The sequence below is a fragment of the Denticeps clupeoides genome, chromosome 2, assembly GCF_900700375.1.
Source record: "Denticeps clupeoides chromosome 2, fDenClu1.1, whole genome shotgun sequence".
NCBI lineage: Eukaryota > Metazoa > Chordata > Actinopteri > Clupeiformes > Denticipitidae > Denticeps > Denticeps clupeoides.
Window position 1 is genome coordinate 3,962,640 of NC_041708.1, and position 20,047 is coordinate 3,982,686.

General features: G+C 47.4%; 1 protein-coding gene across 3 annotated transcripts in view; it reads right to left on the reverse strand.

Moving 5' to 3' along the window:
* jmjd1cb (jumonji domain containing 1Cb) overlaps window positions 1-20,047 on the reverse strand; it is an 83,732-nt gene that overhangs the window by 47,357 nt on the left and 16,328 nt on the right. For all 3 annotated transcript variants that reach the window (XM_028968553.1, XM_028968552.1, XM_028968551.1), the window contains exon 2: window positions 1,228-1,392. In XM_028968553.1, coding sequence (XP_028824386.1) covers window positions 1,228-1,392 — 165 coding nt within the window. The remainder of the gene's footprint in view (window positions 1-1,227; window positions 1,393-20,047) is intronic.

Below are 20,047 nucleotides of genomic sequence, written 5' to 3' on the forward strand. Positions count from 1 at the left end.
GGGGCTGCTGGCTATCCGGCAAAGCTAATTAGGCTGACACCGTAATAACGACGCACGACGTACAAAGTCGAGACATGCCTAATAGCTTCAGACACCGGAGGGGAATGATCCATCCAAGGGTACGATCTCATTTCAGAAGGGACAATGCGGGAACACGACCCGCATCAGGCCCAAGGATTGCGCATTTTCATAACGCTAAGCTAATGGAAAACATGAAATAAAGAGAAAAATGTCAAATATATTATTGACAATGTTGGGACAACTGGACTAAACATTAACAGCAACAAATGTATCCGTGCGTCATAAAAAGTCTTATTTGGGCGTAAGTCACAAAGGACGTTAGGTCAAGAAACTATTTGCACAAGCGGTGTGTTCATAAAAAAACTGCAAATATTGCGGACTGCACGCTTCCAGGTCATTCACAACCGTACACGTATTAAGACGATAGCTACTGAGTCACGCGTATGAGTACAAACACTGTATTAAATGTTATTCGTTTTTTATGTACTTCTCTGTTTGATTGAACCAAATTGATGTGCTTCATATATTATGAAAATAGCTTAAGACATCTTAGACATGCAAACAAACTGAGCAAACAATGGAATAAATCTATCAGCGACATCTCACGGTGATGGTGACAATAATAATTATTATTATTATTAATACTATAATACAGACATATGGATTATTGCTCTCTGGTACAAACAGCAGGGCACCGATAAGCAGGTCACCGTCTACCATGCAGAACTCCACAGCGGGCGTTGCTGTCAGAGCTGCTTTGATTGAGTGTGTGTGTCTGTGTGTATGTGTGTGTGTGTGTCTCACTGGGACTCTCTTTGAACTCTTATCTCCAGTGTTTTTGCCAGATGGCGCTGTGCGAGCTGCAGGTTACATAACCAAACACTGCACAGACTTCCTCAGCAACACACACAGCTCCGCTCCACCAGATCATGGAGCGTGGCCCGCAACGCTGCATTGTTGAACATTTACGACTTGCTTTCTGGGGTTTTTTTGGACTCAGATCTCCTGCTGAGCCTCGTATATCTGCTGTTGCACCCTCTGCTGCTCGTCCTCGCAACTCAGGCATCTTTAAAGTCCAAACCAAGACAACACAGAAATCGAAGCGTCTCAGCTCAAGGCTTTCACAGCAACCAAAAGGGTGCAAAACTCAACCACCTCAGAGTGAGAAAGCAAAGAACGAAAGGAAGGAAAGATTGGATCACTCACCAAGGCCGGCCACTGGACCTGCTTGGCTTTAGTTCCTTGCAGCTGGTTGGCCTCTTTGCGCTTGGCCCAGACGAGCTGGTGCTCCACCAGAAAGATCTGGAAGTCCTCGTACACCTTGACCCACTCGCGCTTGTCCCACTCCAGGTCGTCGAACTCCACATATACCTGGGAGGGAGGGAAGGAGGGAGGAGGCCAAGGTTAGTCACAGAAGCCCATCATCAACGTGACTTGCCGTTCTGGGCTGGCAACAACTGTTCTAAATTGTGAAAATGATTTGTAATGCTGTGTTTGTTACGGTGCAAGGGACATAAATCCTATTTGACTAGAGTAACGGGAAAGTGAAACATTAGTAACAGATTTTACAGACGTAGTAAAATGGTCAACATTGACAAGGTAACAAAAGCTAGCAGCAACCTCGGCCAAAGTACGAGGGGGAAATGCTGCCAGGCCCCGGACGTTCCACCAAAACTAGAAGCGGAGTGGAGACAGGAGGACAAGGCGAAACAGCGCCTTGAGGAACACGCGCTTGCCGGTGAGCCAAATGTCAAGATTACTGGTGCGCTGAAGGCCCGCCCGCCCGAACCCTGAACCATTGTGCAGCACAGCCTTCGGGGCGAGTTTTGATTGACGCGCCGGTAAGACTCAACCGTTCTCTCCCCAGTGAAGGACTGCCATTAATTATTAAAAGGCCAGAGTACACGAGTACAAGTGCAACTGAATATGTAGAGCGTGTTAAAAAAAAAAAAAAAAAAAAAAAAAAAAAACGCGGTTCCTTATGAAATATAAAGACGTTGTTTGCATGGAGAAAGACACGTGTGATTCATGAACCAAATTCTATAAGTTTAATGTTATCTTTAATAATAATATGCATTCTAATATAGGGAACTGGGGTAAAGACATAATATTACATAACATATAAATGCCCAGGAAAATACTCAACACTCACTCACCCTTCTACAGAAATATTGTTATATTGTGTATTACAAGGTATATAATAAAATAACAAGGTGTTTAAAAGGGCCGTTTTAATTAAAAAAAACATTCAGTACCTTCAGTATAAATGAAATAAATTGGAGACACTGGATGCCTGATTTCGGCCTTAATAATCAAGCCAAAACTCATTTTCTGCATTATTTTACTTGCACCACACCATTACCGTGCACAAAAACAATTGTGTTTCACTACATTTAAACATTTATTGCATTGCAAGCGCTATAAAATCCACACTGGCACAGGGTTTTAATGGAAATGCCACGAGAACAACCAGCAACGCGCTGCAAAAAGCAGAGGACTCGTCTCCGTATGTCGGAGAGCCACGCTTGCCTGCAGCCTCCAGGAATGGGTTTAAAAAAAAAAAAAAAAAAAAAACGGCGTGGTGGGGTGGGGGAGACTTGGCAACGGATGGGCCGTCTGCGTTTTCCAACTGGCGCGCGCTCAGCGACGCGGGACGCCACCCGTTTGTTTACAAATCCCACCACGACCGGCGATCAACACCTTCCTCTTTAATTCACAAGGTGGCTTTAAAAAAAATAATAATAATAAAAATAACTATTCACCCCCGTCCACCCCCCGGTAAGCGTGGAGGGACACGCGGCCTCCGTCCTGGAGGTGACGTAGGAGGCTGGAGGCGGTCTGGCTTCTCCATCTGTGGTGCACCACACCACTGCAGGAGGTGACCGATGGTGAATCACCGGTGAGTCCAGTTACGTAATGTGGGATCGGAAGGCGGTCTGGACAGTCTGCACCACCGTTTTATTTTAGTCGGAAAAAGAGATAACGACTCGCGTCTTCGAGCCAACGGACAAGAGCAATCAAACAATAGGAAATGACTTTAATGAGACAGCAGACATGGTGAAGATGTGACGAGTCGGGAGCATCGGTTTAAAGGAACGGTACACCACGGTCAGTCCGGTTCTGATTGGTCGGTCACAAAACATCCTCATACATCCATAGCTGTCACTCAACCTCATCATCCTCGTGATGCACCATCCTGCAGCCTGATGTGACCGCGGCATGTTCGTTTGAGGGTGCGACCGGCTTATTGGTTGCATTTTTGTTGCTTTTTCACGTTCATTGTACAGGTTAACGTTGGTAAAGAGATTTGAAATGATTTATTGTGGTCTCAAGATTCCTACAAGATTCTGGTTACTGGCATCAGAGACGGGCTGGTTAGGTCTGTGCGTCTGTATATTCTGATCGAGTGGGACTTCGGAGCTTCATGCTGGGTCGGTATCTTGTCTGTTCTTATCGGTGGCGCGTTGCACACACAACGGGGAGAGATTGAAGAAGAAGATGGGGGGAGAAAAAAATAAAAATAATCCCAAAACGCGCAAAAGCAGGAAGCAGCGCTCCTCCGCACTTAGTTTCTCTTGTCAAACAGACACGCAGAGAGCCTCGAATCAGCTCAATTATCATCCCTGCAGCTTCTCACGGGGTTAAAGCCTCCTGCTTCCTCTCGCAATCCCTCAAACTGGCAGATTTACCTCCTCCCTCGCTCTGGGCTCCTTCCTGCTCCGGGGCGAGTGGAGTTCCCCTGAGCCCACAACAGCCGAGCAGCTTGGCGGAGCCTTTGTTGTCGAGGCAGGGAACAGTTTTTTTTATTTTTTTTATTCCTCCTCCTTTTAAAAAGCCTGTCAGAGAACGCACACACATCCTGACACTAGCCCATCAAAGAGGACAACCTGGCACCCACCGCTGGAGCCCTGCAGCCGTCCGAATTGGAGGGAAGGAGAAGGGCGAGGAGATCGAATGAGGATTAAGAAGGTTACAGAGGATGGTGTCACACGGAGAGGCGTGACCTCCAGTGTCAGGACACACCTAACGCCGAGTGCCACGCATTGCAGTGCGTGAGCTGTCCACTGCAATTCAATTCTGAATTCTGATAGCATACAAACTGGAATATCTAAAAAAAAAATGTTATATCATGTCATGTAAAATATTTATAGTGTCTAAAATGATCAGAATATTATCAGCAACCATTCAAATAGGCTCCATCCCTGCTTCTGAGCTAACGCCATATTCAAATTTCTGTAGGTGCACTAATTAGATTGTAATATTAACATTTTCAGTATTTATCAGACGCCCTTATCCAGAGCGACTTACAATCAGTTGTTACAGGGACAGTCCCCCCTGGAGCAACTTAAGGTTAAGTGTCCTACTCAGGGACACGATGGTGGGTCTTCCGATTCATAAGCGAGGGTGTTACCCACTAGGCTACTACCACCCTAATATAATATCACTTTCAACGGGTTTAATTTTCATGGGTGAACCTGTGGTGCTGTGAAAAATGACAACAATATTACGTCGCATCTTAAACTATTGTTTTGGTCCAGGAACTGCTGAATGTGATTGTTCTTCCTTTTCTGACAAGCTTTTCTTATAAAGGACGGCTGTGTAGACTACAATGGGTGTGTGTGTGTGTTTGTATCCTGTTCACTGACTGATCACACAATATGGCGCTTGGTCCCGGGAGAGTAAGAGAACGAGAGAAGAGACGGAAAGAGGGAACAAAAAAATAAGAACATTTAAAATGCTGTGCGTGAGACAGACAGGATCCTACTTCACAGCTCCTGAGTGTGAGATTTACGCTCCATCATCAGCAGCAACAAAATTCACACACAGAACAGCACCCGCTCCTGCAGCTGCACGTGACCTTGCAGGGTGAACCCTCAACGTCACCCGCTCCATAACAGAATGTGATCCGGACGTGCTGGCTTGCTTTTTGACCGATATGGTAACTATGGCAATAATAAGGACAAACGTAAACACACACAGACAAACAGCACAGTCACAAAGTCAATACGAAACCCCCCAGCTGATCCGGGCTCCCCGTCCCAGTCAATAAATCATCCGCTCAGAGGTCACCATGCTCAACGCAGCACCCGTCTCCGCAAGATAACGCCGCAGTAACAGCCCAGGATGCAGCAAGCTTCCAGAAGGTACCCCCCCCCCCCCTGCATGAAAATGGGGGCAAACCATTTCGTACCGCATGCAACGTTGGGGTGCAGGAGTGGCAAAGCCCCACGATATGACGTGCTGATAACACACAAACTACAGATCCCATAATGCAGTGCTTCAGTTGCCTTTACACTGCAGCTGAATCTGTATAGGAGCAGTTTCCATGTTGATGACAAACGGGGCGTGAAGCAGCTTGAAATTCTTTTTTCGTGCTTTAGTCACCAACGCGCCGTGCGTAGGGGCTCGGTCTTCTCAACAAAGTGCAGTCAAGGTTCTTTTTTCATTTCTATTTGTTATTCTAGACAAACATAACCACACTGTACTGCTATTTTCAGGCAAATACTTAACAACTTACAGGGGACTGTCGTGCCCCAAATTTCACGACAACTTGTGTCGGTGAGAATAAGATGCATTTCGATTGCTTTTTTAATGCCTTAAAGCAAAACCATACCTGCGCAATCACGGGGCAACGGTGGCCTAACAGGTGAGGCCATCACGGTGACATGAAGGTACAGCTGAACAAGGACACATTTCGTTGTGTGCACTGTGCGCAGTGCTTACTGCGCATCGCGACGGAAAACATGACGCGTACACATGAAGTGGAGGACAGCGGTGACATCGTAGGAGATGTGTTGAGGTGGTACCGTGGTGTATTGAGGCATACTCTAGGTCATTCTGTGACTCCCCGTCTGAAATTAAGATATCGACGCCAGTCTATAATTAAAACTGCCTAAAAAGGTGAAGAAATGGGGAGAATAAAAAAAAAAAAAAAGAGAAAAAAAAGAGAAAAGCCACAGTGAGTTCCAAACACAATGTTCAGTTGGAGGTCTAGCACAAGTCTCTTAATGTGTGTGTGTGTGTGTGTGTGTGTGTGTTATATAACCCCATTCAGACAGTCAGAGGCTACGCCACCGGCCTGTCCTCGCTCTCCGGCTAACTCGGCCTCGACGGACCTGTTTTCGGGCCATCGGGAGCACAGCAGCGTGTGGCTCTTACGTAACCGGACGAAAGGCCATCTGCGGACACGGCAAAACAAGGTGCGACCCGCCAGCCCATAATAATCTCCACGGCGCAGCGGCAGGTACAGCAAACCAGCCGTGACCCACCTTAACCACCACCTTAATTCTGCTATAAAACCAAATACACCATTTATAACGCCCGTCATTAGTTATTAAAAAAAAATAAAAACATGACATTAGCACTGATTATTTATGCTTTTTAATAATTCCCGTACAGGAGCAGGACATCAGTCTTCACCGCCGGTCTTAGTTACTAACAGCACGAATCCAATTTAGTCCTCTTATCATATTAAACACGTTCCGGTCTTGCCTTCGTCCAACAGGTCTGCCCGTAAAAACGCGGGAAGAGACAAAAAAACGGAAAAAAGATCCGGTTGCTACGCAACTGATGGCACACGCAGACGTAGACCAACACGATCTCTCTCTCTCTCTCTCTCGCTTTCTATCCATCCTCGCCTGTTTTGCCCCTCCTCCTCTCCATTATACCCCTCTGCCGGCGTCGGTTACGGGAAAGTCACCCAAGTCGTCGCTTGGAAGAGCCACGTCCCTCCACATCCCAAAACCGGAACTAATATGTGGACCAGGCGGATCCGAGCTTCATTTCTATCCGAAGTTTGACTCGTTCACACACGAGGTTCAAACTTTCTTTCTCGTCTCAGTCTAACGTGTCGGAACGAGCGCGACTCACGGCCGCGGCAGCGTTAAAATCTGCCCGTCACTAACGGAGGCAGGACTCCCCTGACTGGCTGGGCGCCGGGTGGCGCAGTCCAATCGCGACGGGGCCCAAATCTGCGTTTCAAATCACTCGGGCCGAGAGAGAGGGGAGGGAGGGAGGAGGTCTGCCGCGGCTTCTTGATCAGATTAACCAGGAAAGCCTCTTTTATGGCACCGTGTGTAAGACTGGCTCGTCTTCTGAACCGCCGCCGTCGCCCTCGACACCGGCCCCGTCGCCAGCGTGCGGCGTAAAAGCAACGTGACCGCCGGCGCCGCGAGCTCCTTCCCCCCCCCGGTCCCCTCCCCCTCTCTGTTTACGGAGCTTAAAAAAACGAACCCAGCGTCCCGGTTTCCCCCGGCTGCAGTCACGTCTCCCACGCATGCGTCACGCTGGCATTTCAGGACTGACAGCAGCGCCGGGCGGGTCTGCGCCACAAATGACCTTACAGACGAGGTGCGGTGTACAGTAGCATCTCAATACGGCAAAAGTAACAATCAACCGTTCAGACGGACCGATTATCTACCGTAGAAATGAGAAATATTGTCAGGAAATTGACATTTCTGCGTTTCTGATTGATGTGAGAGGCTGGTTTTCATCCAAATCATTTTTCTGAATGTGAATCATCAAATTAACAAAAGTAATTTACGAAAACAATAGACCTTTTTAAGATACAATGGTATATTCAGAGTTCAATCATTAACACCATTCATTTTTCTAGCCGAATTACAGGATGACAGCAGGGTCACAGACGGTGGTGGCCGAGCGGGTAAGGAGTCAGACTTCAAATTCCGAACCAGCCAAGGTGCCACCGAGGTCCCCTTGATCAAGGTACCGTCCCCACACGCTGCCCCCCGGGCGCCTGTCATGGCTGCCCACTGCTCACCGAGGGTGATGAGTTAAATGCAGAGGACACAAAAAAAAAAAATTACTAAAATCCCAGACAGGGGTACGAGACAAACAGAGGTCGAAATTAGTTTCCAGTTGTGCTCATAGGCAAATAATTAGATGCATCATAAAATCTTGAGTTTCGACACATCAATGCATGCAGTGAGTACCAAATGAACGACACTCTACTTCATGTTCCCAACTGAGAAAAAGTCCATTTAGCGTCACGTCGTAAAAAAATTATATTGAGCACGGACACAGACTCCAGAGATAACAGACGGTAATATGATGAGCAAAAACAACCACGGCTCCGCGAACGGGAAACATCAGCAACATCCCCGGCTTCCCGGCCCCCGCCGTTCCTCTAACAGGCCCGGAACGTGGATTTTCGGACTCCCGGTTCGCAGAACACGCCGCTCTGGGGCGTAATGGGTCATATGTGCTCATGAGCATGGGGGTCCGAGAAGGAGGACGAGAGGAGGACGCCTTTCTTCCAACAGTAAGTCTTACACTTTTAGATCATTTCATATGTTTCACAAAAACACACACAAGTGAAAAGGTCAGTGAGGTTAATGTGCCCCAATAAGGGTGTCACCATACTGCGAGAGATGTTCGTCGCGGCCCAGCGCCGCACCTAGCTAGGCGAAGGTTGCAGTTCTTGTCCACGAAAGAGAGAAAGCGAGAGAGGACATGCTTACACAAGACTGCACTAATGCGACTCACATGTCTACCCATGAGGGAGAGGGAGTAGCGGGTGGAGCAGGAGGTGGAGCAGGAGGAGGAGGTCTCCTGAACCGCATTCATGGGAACCACACCGGTCCAGAGCGGGGATTTCCAACCGCAGAGTTTCGCCTAATGAAGCCGGCGATGCACAGCCAGCACCAATGACCTCAGACCTGATTAAGCCTGACGCGTCCATATATGCTTATGACAGTGTGTGTGTGTGTGTGTGTGTGTGTGTGCAAACTCTCTCCCAGACCAGACTATGTTGCGTTCTTCACTCGAATAATGACCAACCCGCCCCTTCTCTCTCCTGGCAAATGCCCCCCCCCCAAATGAATCTGATTTATTGGGCTCGACTGAATGGCCAACAACACGCAGACTGTGCGCCTGAAAGCGAGACGCAGGCGACCGTTCCTATTTTACTCCACATCTACTTCGTTTCATTACGCTCAGCTACACACCTCTGGCTCTGTAATGGCCAGCATCTCTAGACACAACAACAGTGGACGGCTTCGTGGGAGGATCACCACAGTGGACGAGAACGTCCTTAAAACGCGCTTAAATTCCAAAACCCAAACACGATTTACATTTTACATTTACAGCATTTATCAGACGCCTTATCCAAAGCGACTTACAATCAGTAGTTACAGGGGACAGTCCCCCCTGGAGCAACTCAGGGTTTAAGTGTCTTGCTCAGGGACATAATGGTAGTAAGTGGGGTTTGAACCTGGGTCTTCTGGTTCACAGGCGAGTGTGTTACCCGCTAGGCTACTACCACCCTGTATTCCGCAGCGCTGGACGGCAGCTCGGCCGGATGCTGACCACGGCAACAAATGTGTGGCCTGCGAAGACCCGATAAGCCCCATCAGCTCGTTCACAGAACAGCTCAACAGGATTGTGTGTGTGTGTGTGTGTGTGTGTGTGTGTGTGTGTGTGTGTGTGTGTGTGTGTGTGTATAGTAAGGCAGCAGGATACAGCTTCTACGCACCAATTGAAAAGGTATCTTCCACTTCAGGCGTCAACCACACTAAAAGCCGAAGCGGCTAGAAAATGAAATAAAAAATAAAAAAAAAATGCAAAAAATACAACACAATGGCTGCAGCTTTTGAAATCTCATCAGGATTCCAGGGGTTGAGGGGGGTGCAGAGGCTCAATTTATGTCCAGCACTAATGGATTTCTCGGCATTATGGCCTCTGTTCCACACATTCCGGTTCCTAATTGCTTGCGATATGAGCCGCGGATTGATCGCCAGCATTCTTGCAATTTCTCGCCACCACACTGGACAAATAAAATAAAAAAAAAAAAAAAAAAAAAGTGACACGGCGGAGAGAGGATTTGCCGCGGCAATGAGAAATGTGACAGCCGACGGGCAAATTAATGTCAGCCAAAGTGGCCGCATTCAGGAAATATTTAAACCGAGGGCTGGTTTCAAAGCTCATAACGATCAAGGCGTACAAACGCGCGGCCATACACCCTGAAACATGCAACGCTTCCATATTCTAATCCATCAATAACAGCCACCAGGGCATGCTATATCATTTCAGTACAGATCAATATCAGCAAGTGCTGATATCAAAAGGTATAGAACAAAAAAAAAAAAAAAAAAAAAAAAAAACCCAAGAACACCTTGTATTATTATGAATATTTCTGTAAAGTATGTTTTTCAGTTTCACTTCAGATGATGTATCAAAATCTATATTAATAACCAGGGCTACCAATCAACTATTTACCAACGGATTGACCATGGTCAATTTCTAAGAGTAATCACTGTCCAAATAAGACCGTTTAATGCAAATTTCCCTGCAAAATGTATAGACCAATAAATCACATTTACGCAAATTGCCTGGTGCAAATGCACGCCAATCTGTTCATGGGTTCGTTGCAGGTTAATCCGGCTATGTGGTCGCAAACGAGAACCAATGATTGGTCGAGGCTCCTGTGCTCTCTGCACCACAGATGTGATGCATAAGTGTGAAAGCATATAATATTTTAAATTAATGGCAGCGATAAACATGTTAAAAAGTGTAATTATGGAGCAGTTTTATTGGGCCGTTTAGTTATAAATAAAAAGACTCAAAAAGCCGTAGAAATGCACTTCAAATTCAGAGCTTGTAACGAAGACAAAAAGACATAAACTGGTTTGTATTATTATGATTATACCACTGGTTATGAATGTTCTAGAGGCAACAAGAGAGACACAAATAGCCCTAAAAAAAAACTTAAAATGCAGCTTCTGTTCTGCAAAAAAAAAAAAAAAACGGGAAAAAAAAGCTCAATTTATGATCCAGCTGTTGGTGCTGTTGCTAAGCAACATGGCTCAGCCGGAAGACAGGTAGGCGGCAAATGCTTGTTATTTCGCATTGTGACTAGTAAAACCAGGTAAATAAGGCGACATGAGGCTAGAACTGACCGTGATGCAGTAAATCGACTATTCTACAGATTACTGGAGTTTGTTTATGAAGTTAAAAAATAAATAAATAAATAAACAAGAATTTTACTTACTGTGGTTCTCACTGTAGGTACTATAGCTCATTTTACAACGTCTACTAATGATAACTTTTTTTGCTCTCCTAGGAGTACAGGTGGGCGATATATAACATTATGTATGTCATCTTGTTCCATGTGCAATGTAGCAAATGTCTATATTGTGACCGGCGAGTAAAAATCCTAACGTCCTAATCCTAATCCTAATCCCAATCGTTAAACACCGTGGTGAAAAAGGCCCGGCAGCATCTTTACCACCTCAGACGCCATATTTTATGTTAAAGACGTAAAAGTGTAATATTTGGTTATGTTTGCAATATTTGCATATTGGTTCATTGTTTACTTGCAACATTTGCAATACTGTGGTCTGTAGCAGTCGCAAAAAACGTTTCACTGTATATCATACCGTGTATGACTGTGTATGTGACAAATAACATTTGAATTTGAATTTAAACAGACAGCATGTAGTTCGCATTCAAAGTTCGCTCCCCTACACATCCGCATGCACGTTTTTTTCCCTCACGGCGTCGGGGTAAGATGGTGAATTAAATTACTAGTCAACTTTTAAAAATCACTGCTACAATCAAACTCTCCCCTGTCTTCGTTCGAGAACACGCTTCGACACCTCGTTTCTATTAACCGCGCGTCAATGCATCACAATGCGCCGAAGTCGTAGCTCAACCCAACCCACTCGCTGCATCGCTGGCCGTGTTTGGTCTGCAACGATTTTAACAGCAGGGAGAAGAGAATCCTCCGAGATGGGGGGAAAAAAGCCCACGCCATTTCTGAGACATTATTTAAAGATGCAACATTCTCGAATACAGAAGACTGACAATCATTAATTGGCCCCAAAAACCTCATGTGATTATGACTTCGATATGAAGAGAGCATAAAATCAACAGCATATCCAAGAGAAATCGACGTTGGTTTTGTTTGTGTTGTACGCAAGTTTGAGTTTTATCCGCCCCGTGAATTAACAAGCGGAGGGACAGAAAAAAATATATATATATAATTTTTGCGAATCCAATTAAATACTTTTCGCTTCAACCTCTGAGCCGTGTCATTCCCAAAAGGCCTTGCTGAGGCACTGAGGCCCACCAATTAGCACGCATACACACACACACATACACACACACACACACATACACAGCAAGGCAACGTGACCGCAGCTGCCAGTGACCCCCAATAAACCCGAAGAAACGGATCATGAGCCCGCAGCGCGTTGCTTTTTACTAAAACAATTAGTCCAATTACGACAGCTACTTCCTCTCGCGACACAACGGCAAGCGTCGGCGTCAAGCGACCACCCTTTCCCGACGCCCTTCGGGCGGTCACTGTAGCAAAAGCGTTGGCGAGCAGGGCCGTGATGCGGTTTTCGCCGCGCGAGGGCTGCATACAAATGACGGGCGCGTTGCCCCCCAGAGGAAATACGGAGCCGTTTCTTGGTCACACAGAACCAGCCTCTGCCTCTCAATTACAGCGGGGGAGAGAAATCTCATCTCCTCCCCAGAATTTAAATGGCTCCGTCCCTCTCTCACACACACACACACACACTAAATCCCCAATACCCACAATGCACCTTGGGAAGAGTTCATAAAAGCCTTTTTTTCTTGACTGCAAAAGCCTGTGCCATTGTTAAGATTGCACTTGTGTCGCGGCCACATGCGCCCCAACGTGGCAAGACTGGGGTTGTCTGGGGATGAGTGACAGCGGGGGGGTGGGGGGGTGGGCACGTGGAGCCCACCTCCCACGCAACACTGCTCCGGTTGCCACCCACTGAGATGCACCCGGGTTCTCCGCCACCGGCGAAATATGAGCATGGCACCGCGTGGAGAGGGGGGGGGGGTTGACCGTCATCTGCGCACAAAAGAGTTACGGCGGCAGCACTTGGTGAATAACAAAGGGTGGGATTAGGAAGCATGTGATGCGAGGATTCATGAACAGTCTATTTTTAGCCCAGCCAGCCAAGCAGGAATAGCCTGTATTTCCAACGTCTGCGACAGAGAAAGTCCCTTCTGCTGATACGATCCAACAAAAGTCCAACAGCGAACGTCACTGAGCATCAAACCAAGCAAACTTTACATTTTACCGTTTTTCTCAGGTCATGTGGATCCATCGAGAGACAATTGTTTTGAGTCTGGCTAGACCGGATTCTAATATTGGACTGTGAAGAGCACACTGATCAGGCCTCTTATTAGAAATAAATACTGAGCATAACTGGATTACATGGGACCAGCAGAACACACGAGCTCAATAAAATTGCGACCAATTAAACAGCCATGGGGAAGAAAATTAAACCAGATGAATGAATGAAGAATTTATTACGCGTGCAGTTCATCCGTAAGCACGATCTTTTTGTCTGGTGGTCTTTTGAAATGTCCGCTCTCAGTTTTATGAAATATCTGATGTCTCATTTATTTGTATTTCTCGTCACTCGGTTAATCAGAAGGTTGCCGGTCCCCACGCACTGCTCCCCCTCCCCGAGCCCCTGTCATGGGACCCTACAATAAAATTCAGCTCAATCTTGGTGATCAGCTATGGGCATTTAGGGCACTGGGCGATTAAGATTAAAAAATGGCACTAATCAGCATCTTTTGTGTGTGTAATCAGGCCTTATAAATTAGGCCCGACAAGTACAGCTTTTTAAAAGCCCTAACCCGTTTACAGCCGCCTGGCCGCCCAACCTGACTGTACCAGCTACAACCGAAGCACATCACCTCAGCGGGCCCGGGCCCGGCTCAAGCCCGCGTAGAAATAAATGACGGAAACGAAGCGAAGACCTTCAGCTCTAATTTAAACTCCTTTTAAATAGACGCGTGGCTACTGAGGTGCTGAATAATGGAAGCAACGCACGCAGTACCACAGAAGCGCTGAAAACGGAACCGAGGAGGGCAGATAAAGCTGGTTGTGTATTTTAATAAACTGTTAATTGTCACTGTGTCTTAGGCAAAAAAAAAAAAAAAAAGATAGAAAAACCCAATAATTCGACATGGGAACGTACATCTTGCGATGTTTTTTGCCATATCGCCCAGCCTATAGTGTTTTTTTTTTCTGGGTGTGTATGAAACTGCGATTGACCTCGACAGAGAGAAGCACATGGGCTGAAATAATTCACCGCGACAGCCTCGACCAGCATCCATTTCCTTTCAAGGTCAGCAGTGGCGAGCCATCGAAGGGCAAAACATGAGACAGAAATGAGGTGGGGGGGGGGGGGTGCGCTTGCTTTATGAAAGTCTCAACCGCTTCCTGTCCCGGCCTCGTGTCCTTTTCCTTCAGCGGTGCGTGCCCAGAGGATCTCGGGAAGGGGGGGCTGCGAGACGGAGGAGGGGCATCTCCAAAAATATCCCAGAAGCTTTTGATGCTCCCAAGTCACCTCCTGGTACGACACCCCCCGCCCGCTGTGAACACACACGTCTCCCGAGCCACTGAAGAGGAAACGGATCCGCAACTTCCCTGCTAGACGCTACACTCCTCAATTTACTCTACTACATCTTACTCACACTCTTACTCTTACTCATACTGCTAACACCAGTAGTGGTGCTTTTCAGCCACTAAATTCTCAAATTCTGCATGCATGAAAAGCAATACTTAGTGCTGTCAATCAAAGAAAAACATGCCTTCAGCCACAAGGAGTTCTTATAATTTAATTTTGCGGTAACAAACACTTAATTCAATGATTAAAAAAGCGTTACCTGAAATGGCCCTAAAATTCCTTTTACACCCGTGTCATAGGTCAGGCCCCACAGAGAAAGTAAAGAATGCACAGCTGTGTTCAATTGCGTTTCGCATTTATTTTACGGAGTTACATAATTATATATTAATTGCAGCAATTAACAGCCACAGGAGTTCCTAAAAGTCTCCCAGTAGTTCCCAGCAAAGGGTGCTCTTGTCCTCACAGAACAGGTTTTTAAACACTGAATAATGAATAACGCACAAAACCCAACCAAGTCCCTCACAAACGGGGTACAAACCCTCTCGACTGTTACACTACGGACAGTGAATAAAGACAATTACGACTTGGCTGCAAATGTGATTTATTGCCGAAACTAAAAGACAAATCTATGGCTGAGAAATCTGGGCCAAACCCTGGGCCTGAGAAAAATCCTTCTGATCCACCCCTCTGGTGTTCGTCTTCTTCCAGAAGAGTAATAACTAATAAAGCTCACTGGCTGCAAATGGCACATGGCTTCTTGGGATCCAAGGAAGTTGTCGTCTGCACAGGAAGACGGTCATTATTTAGCCGGACAGATAAGTGCGCTGAGTAAACGCAGCGGCCACACAAGTTCATCGCACTCCAGGCCGTCTGGGGGGATTGCATCCGATGCGGGAAAAACAAACCACGAATGGCTGCCCTTAAAGTGTGGCGAGATGCATTTTACACTGTGGGCAACGTGTCAAGCTGCATTTTCCGGGGGGGGGGATGCATGGGTATCATTCCATCAAAATCATACAGACATTTCCAAAAACACCAGATAAAGATATGTGAAGATATGAAGACAATCTCGTCTGGTCAGCATTTTATGACAGCTCCCACACATTTACATTCACAGCATTTACCAGACGCCCTTATCCAGAGCGACTTACAATCAGTAGCTACAGGGACAGTCCCCCCCCTGGAGACACTCAGGGTTAAGTTTCTTGCTCGGGGACATGATAGTAGTAAGTGGGATTTGAACCTGGGTCTTCTGGTTCATAGGCGAGTGTGTTACCCACTAGGCTACTAAAATTTGCATGATTCACAAATGAAATCAGCATCATGTTAATGAAACTGCGCATCTGAGTATTCAACAGGCCTGACTGGAATCTCAGCTTCACAACCAAAAATTAATCAAATAAAAAAGTAAATAAAAACAATAATTCTTAAATAAAATTTGTACTAATAATGTCAGGGAAGGATTGACACATGTGACACATGGCAAAAGGAGGGCCAGTATCTTGATTCAGCGATTTTTGGAAGATAAAACCATAATCAAAAATGATATTTCGATGAATCGCCCACGAATGTTCCAACTCTACGACCTACGTAAACATGCACTCACTCCGCCAAAAGGCGAATGGATGCTCGCCGGGACCCTCTCACGTGTGAAGAGTGCCGAAAATAACATCCTTGCCGAGCGGAAATAAGCACCCTGTCTGCTGGTAGGGGCTCCACCTATGATTACCATAATTTACTAATCATGATTTACACGGGTACCATCGTGGGACGCTGAGGCAGGCACCCCCCCTGAGGCGAGCCGGTCCGGGATTATCCCGCAAAACTTGTTCATACAAAAAATAAAAGAATAATCGTGGCCTGGCGGTTAAGGAAGCGGCCCTGTAATCAGAAGGTTGCCGGTTCGAGTCCCGATCCACTGAGGTGCCACTGAGCAAAGCACCGTCCCCACACACTGCTCACCAAGGGTGATGGTTAAAAGCAGAGGACACATTTCACTGTGTGCACCGTGTGCTGTGCTGCTGTGCATCACAAGTGACAATCACTTCACTTTATTCTAATTAAATGTCTGCGTCTCTCTTAAAGAGGCGACAAGCACACAAGGAAGTAATAAATAATTGCGAAATAAGTGAAGTCACTCATCGCCGCGGGAACTTGGCGGGAGCCCCCGCATCGCGTACGTCTGCCCTTATTTAGCGTTTGCCGCGAGGACAAAACCAATCCAGCACGCCAACGAGCAAAGAGGCGGGGAGGAGACCAAAGGCGCATATCCGCCATCGCATCGCGCCGCCGCAGTTCACCAAACGCGTGTCTGCGGGCGATGGCGGGTCCCTAGGTGTGAACATTAAATGCATCTGGCCGCCGTGCGGCGCGGAATAAAGCTGCAGGAGCCGAATGAAAGCAGGATGAACAGGAACAAAGGAAAAGAGGAAGCGAGCGGAGCAGGCTGGTCGGGGAAGGAGAGGGAAGCAGGCCATTAATCACGGAAGGGGTGCGGGGGGGTTTACAACCTCCACCGACCAGCCGCGCGGCCAATGTTTGCCCCGCCCACGGGAACAGCAGTGGGAGACAATTTGCAGCGTGGGACGGGAATGAGGGTTATTCCCGTTTCCACGACCAGCACCCCCCGATGCATTTTTTGGGGGCCAATCTGGACGCAATACGAGGCAAAGAGGGCGGGACAAGATGCAGGCGTTGTAATATACCCGTTACAGTGTACAGCACATCCAAAGCATAAAGAGCTGTCCAATCCGTCCAGTTCAATAAATCAGAAATCACTGGGACAAGGACAGAAGTGAATTGGCCAAGGTGAGTTATTATTCTGCATAGAAACAAAGAGACACATAACTATAGGGCTGGTAGTAGCCTAGTGGGTAAGACACTCGCCTGTGAACCAGAAGACCCAGGCTCGAACCCCACTTACTACCATTGTGTCCCCGAGCAAGACACTTAACCCTGAGTGTCTCCAGGGGGTACTGTCCCTGTAACTACTGATTGTAAGCGCTCTGGATAAGGGCGTCTGGTAAATGCTGTAAATGTAAACTATTCAATACTTGCAATGTTCCGACTCCCAAAGTTAGATGATTAATTTAATCCCGCCCCTGTGATAAACTCCGCCCCTTGCTTTTCCTTGCAGGCTGAGTGACCTCAGGGCCTCTGGTCGCCACCCAGCTGTACTGGAACCACCTCAGCACCCTTCCAAAGAACAGAGAAAAATAAAAACCTCCCACCCCGCCCCTCGCCGCATTCCATGAAACCCTAACCTGAGCCTCGCTCCCAGTGACCCCCCCAACCAAGTTTCCAGGGCAGCCGGTGGACAGGCCGCGTCTCTCCGCACCGCCGAGAGGATCCGGTTTCACCGCACGGGAGACGGAAAGCGCCGGCACAGCGTACGCCGCCCAACCGCACGTGTTCAGCCTGTTTCTCCCCCCACGGCGGCATGTGATTCAATGAAAGGACCCGCCCCCTGCCAAGCCGCGCGCCCCCCGCCTGTGAGGCTGAATAGTGGCTGACATCACTCCACGCAGCGCCCCATTAGTCTCAGGTTTCACATGCTGCAGTCGTCTTGCAGAAAGCCACACTGGTGTTTGTGTGTGTGTGTGTGTGTGTGTGTGTGTGTGTTCACGTTACAGGGGAACAGGAACGGTGTTTCAAGCTGCTTGCCCTGGATTCGCCACTGTAGTCCAAAGCTCCGCCTCAAATATTCTCCTTTGCCACAAATGACCACTAATCGCTCATTAACATTTGTTCCGTTTTGGATTGAGGACACCTTGTGCTCCGCCTCGAACGCTTGAATCAGAAATGACGTCACCATGGTGACATAGTAACACCCTGAAAGTGCGGGCTACGTCTCATTTTAACGCGCTCCTGTGGATCAAACATCTATCTAGATTTTGTACAGGTACAGCAACTCCACCGAGACAACAGTGTTCCTGATGCTGAGCGCGACGCATTGAAATCGCATTCTAATCCGCTTCGCCTCGCGCCCGGGTGAAAACGGAGCGCCGCATCTCGCGTAGGGCCACGGGTCTCGCTCCATTTCAGCCGGCCGCTCAACAGAGCCTCACAGCGTGCCAATAAAAATATGGGCCACGTTCAGGGATATGTGACTTCTAGGTAGAGTTCAAGTTACAATCTTCATCGATGGTGACTTGAAAGCACGTTGTAAGTCGCTCTGGATAAGGCCGTCTGCCAAATGCCGTAAATGTAAATGTAGATGTTATGCATCCAGGGGAACTGAGTGAATCCCCTACCTGTTATACATATTTTATGTTAAAGACATAAAAGTGTAATATTTGGTTATGTTTGCAATATTTGCATATTGGTTCATTGTATACTTGCATTGTATGTCGTCATGTCTCAGCAATTAATAAAGACATACATAGATAAAACTATGGCGGCTTTGCGCAGGTTGCATCCCTTTGCACCTCTTTGGAGGTGACAAGTCATCCCTGGCAAGAAAAAAAAAAAAAAAGCAGCCGCCTGGCCCACGATCAATAATTCAGAGCACCCAGAGAGACAAGGTCGTATTTCAGGACATGCCAGTTACCGAGGACGAGGACGGCCGCACGCGGTCCCTTCAGATTGGCTGGAGCGGCGAGCGAGGTGAGCCGTCTGGGTGCGAAGGTGGCGATTACATCACCTCCAGCGTGTTGGAGACGGGGTCCGAACACCACAGACCCTTCAAGTCGTACAAGATGAAGGACCCGGCGCTCTGAGGACAGTGGGCCGGTTATTGTGCCTGAATGAAAGCTTTATTGGTTTATTGGCTTAATTGTTCCCCCGACGGTAAGAGCAAATAGTCTGTGGGCGTCTGGAAGCGGCCTTATACATGCGAACGCGTGTGGCTTTTTTTTTTTTTTTTTTACGGCGCCGTATTAAAACAGCGACCGGGAGATGAGACCGATGAGTTGCCATGGTGACCGGGTCCTGGAGTCGCTGTACATTAAACCAGCAGCATACCAGGCCAGCTCACTCCCTCACGCCTCCATTCACCCCTCCGTCGATATTCCCTCGGTTTCCTTCTAGCAGCAGTTTATATGGTTTTGAAATGTTCCTCTTGCAATAGTTCTGGGTGGTGAGTTTTGTCGATCTTTTTACATACCAGCATCAACGTGAATAAAAAAAAAACATGATCGCTATTATTATTTATTACGGACTTATCTGCATTTGAGTGTGTGAAGGCCTTGTACGAGGTCCCATCTTCATGCACATGGGGTTTTTTTATTGATTTGACTGCATTTAAGCACAAATCTGATTTTTTTTTTTTCTCCAAAAAGTACCTGCACGCTAAATACTTGCTTGCTTGAAAACGCACTCCGGTTTGCATTTTAACGGTAAACTCGGAGTAAAAGCGGTGGCCCACAAGCCGCGTCTGAAAACGGCTCTGGGGCTCGGAACGGGAGGCCCGGCGAGGACCTTGTTCGACACCGACAAAAGCAGGTCAACTGCATTCCTGTGTAATTGGTTATTCCAACGGTCCCCCAACGCCGGGCCTGTTGGACGTGGCGCAGGAGCACATGCGAGAGGCAGCGGGCGCAATTTATTCACCGTAAAGAGAGAAGGACAGCAGCGCCGCGGCCATTTATTCAGCCCTTCCCTTC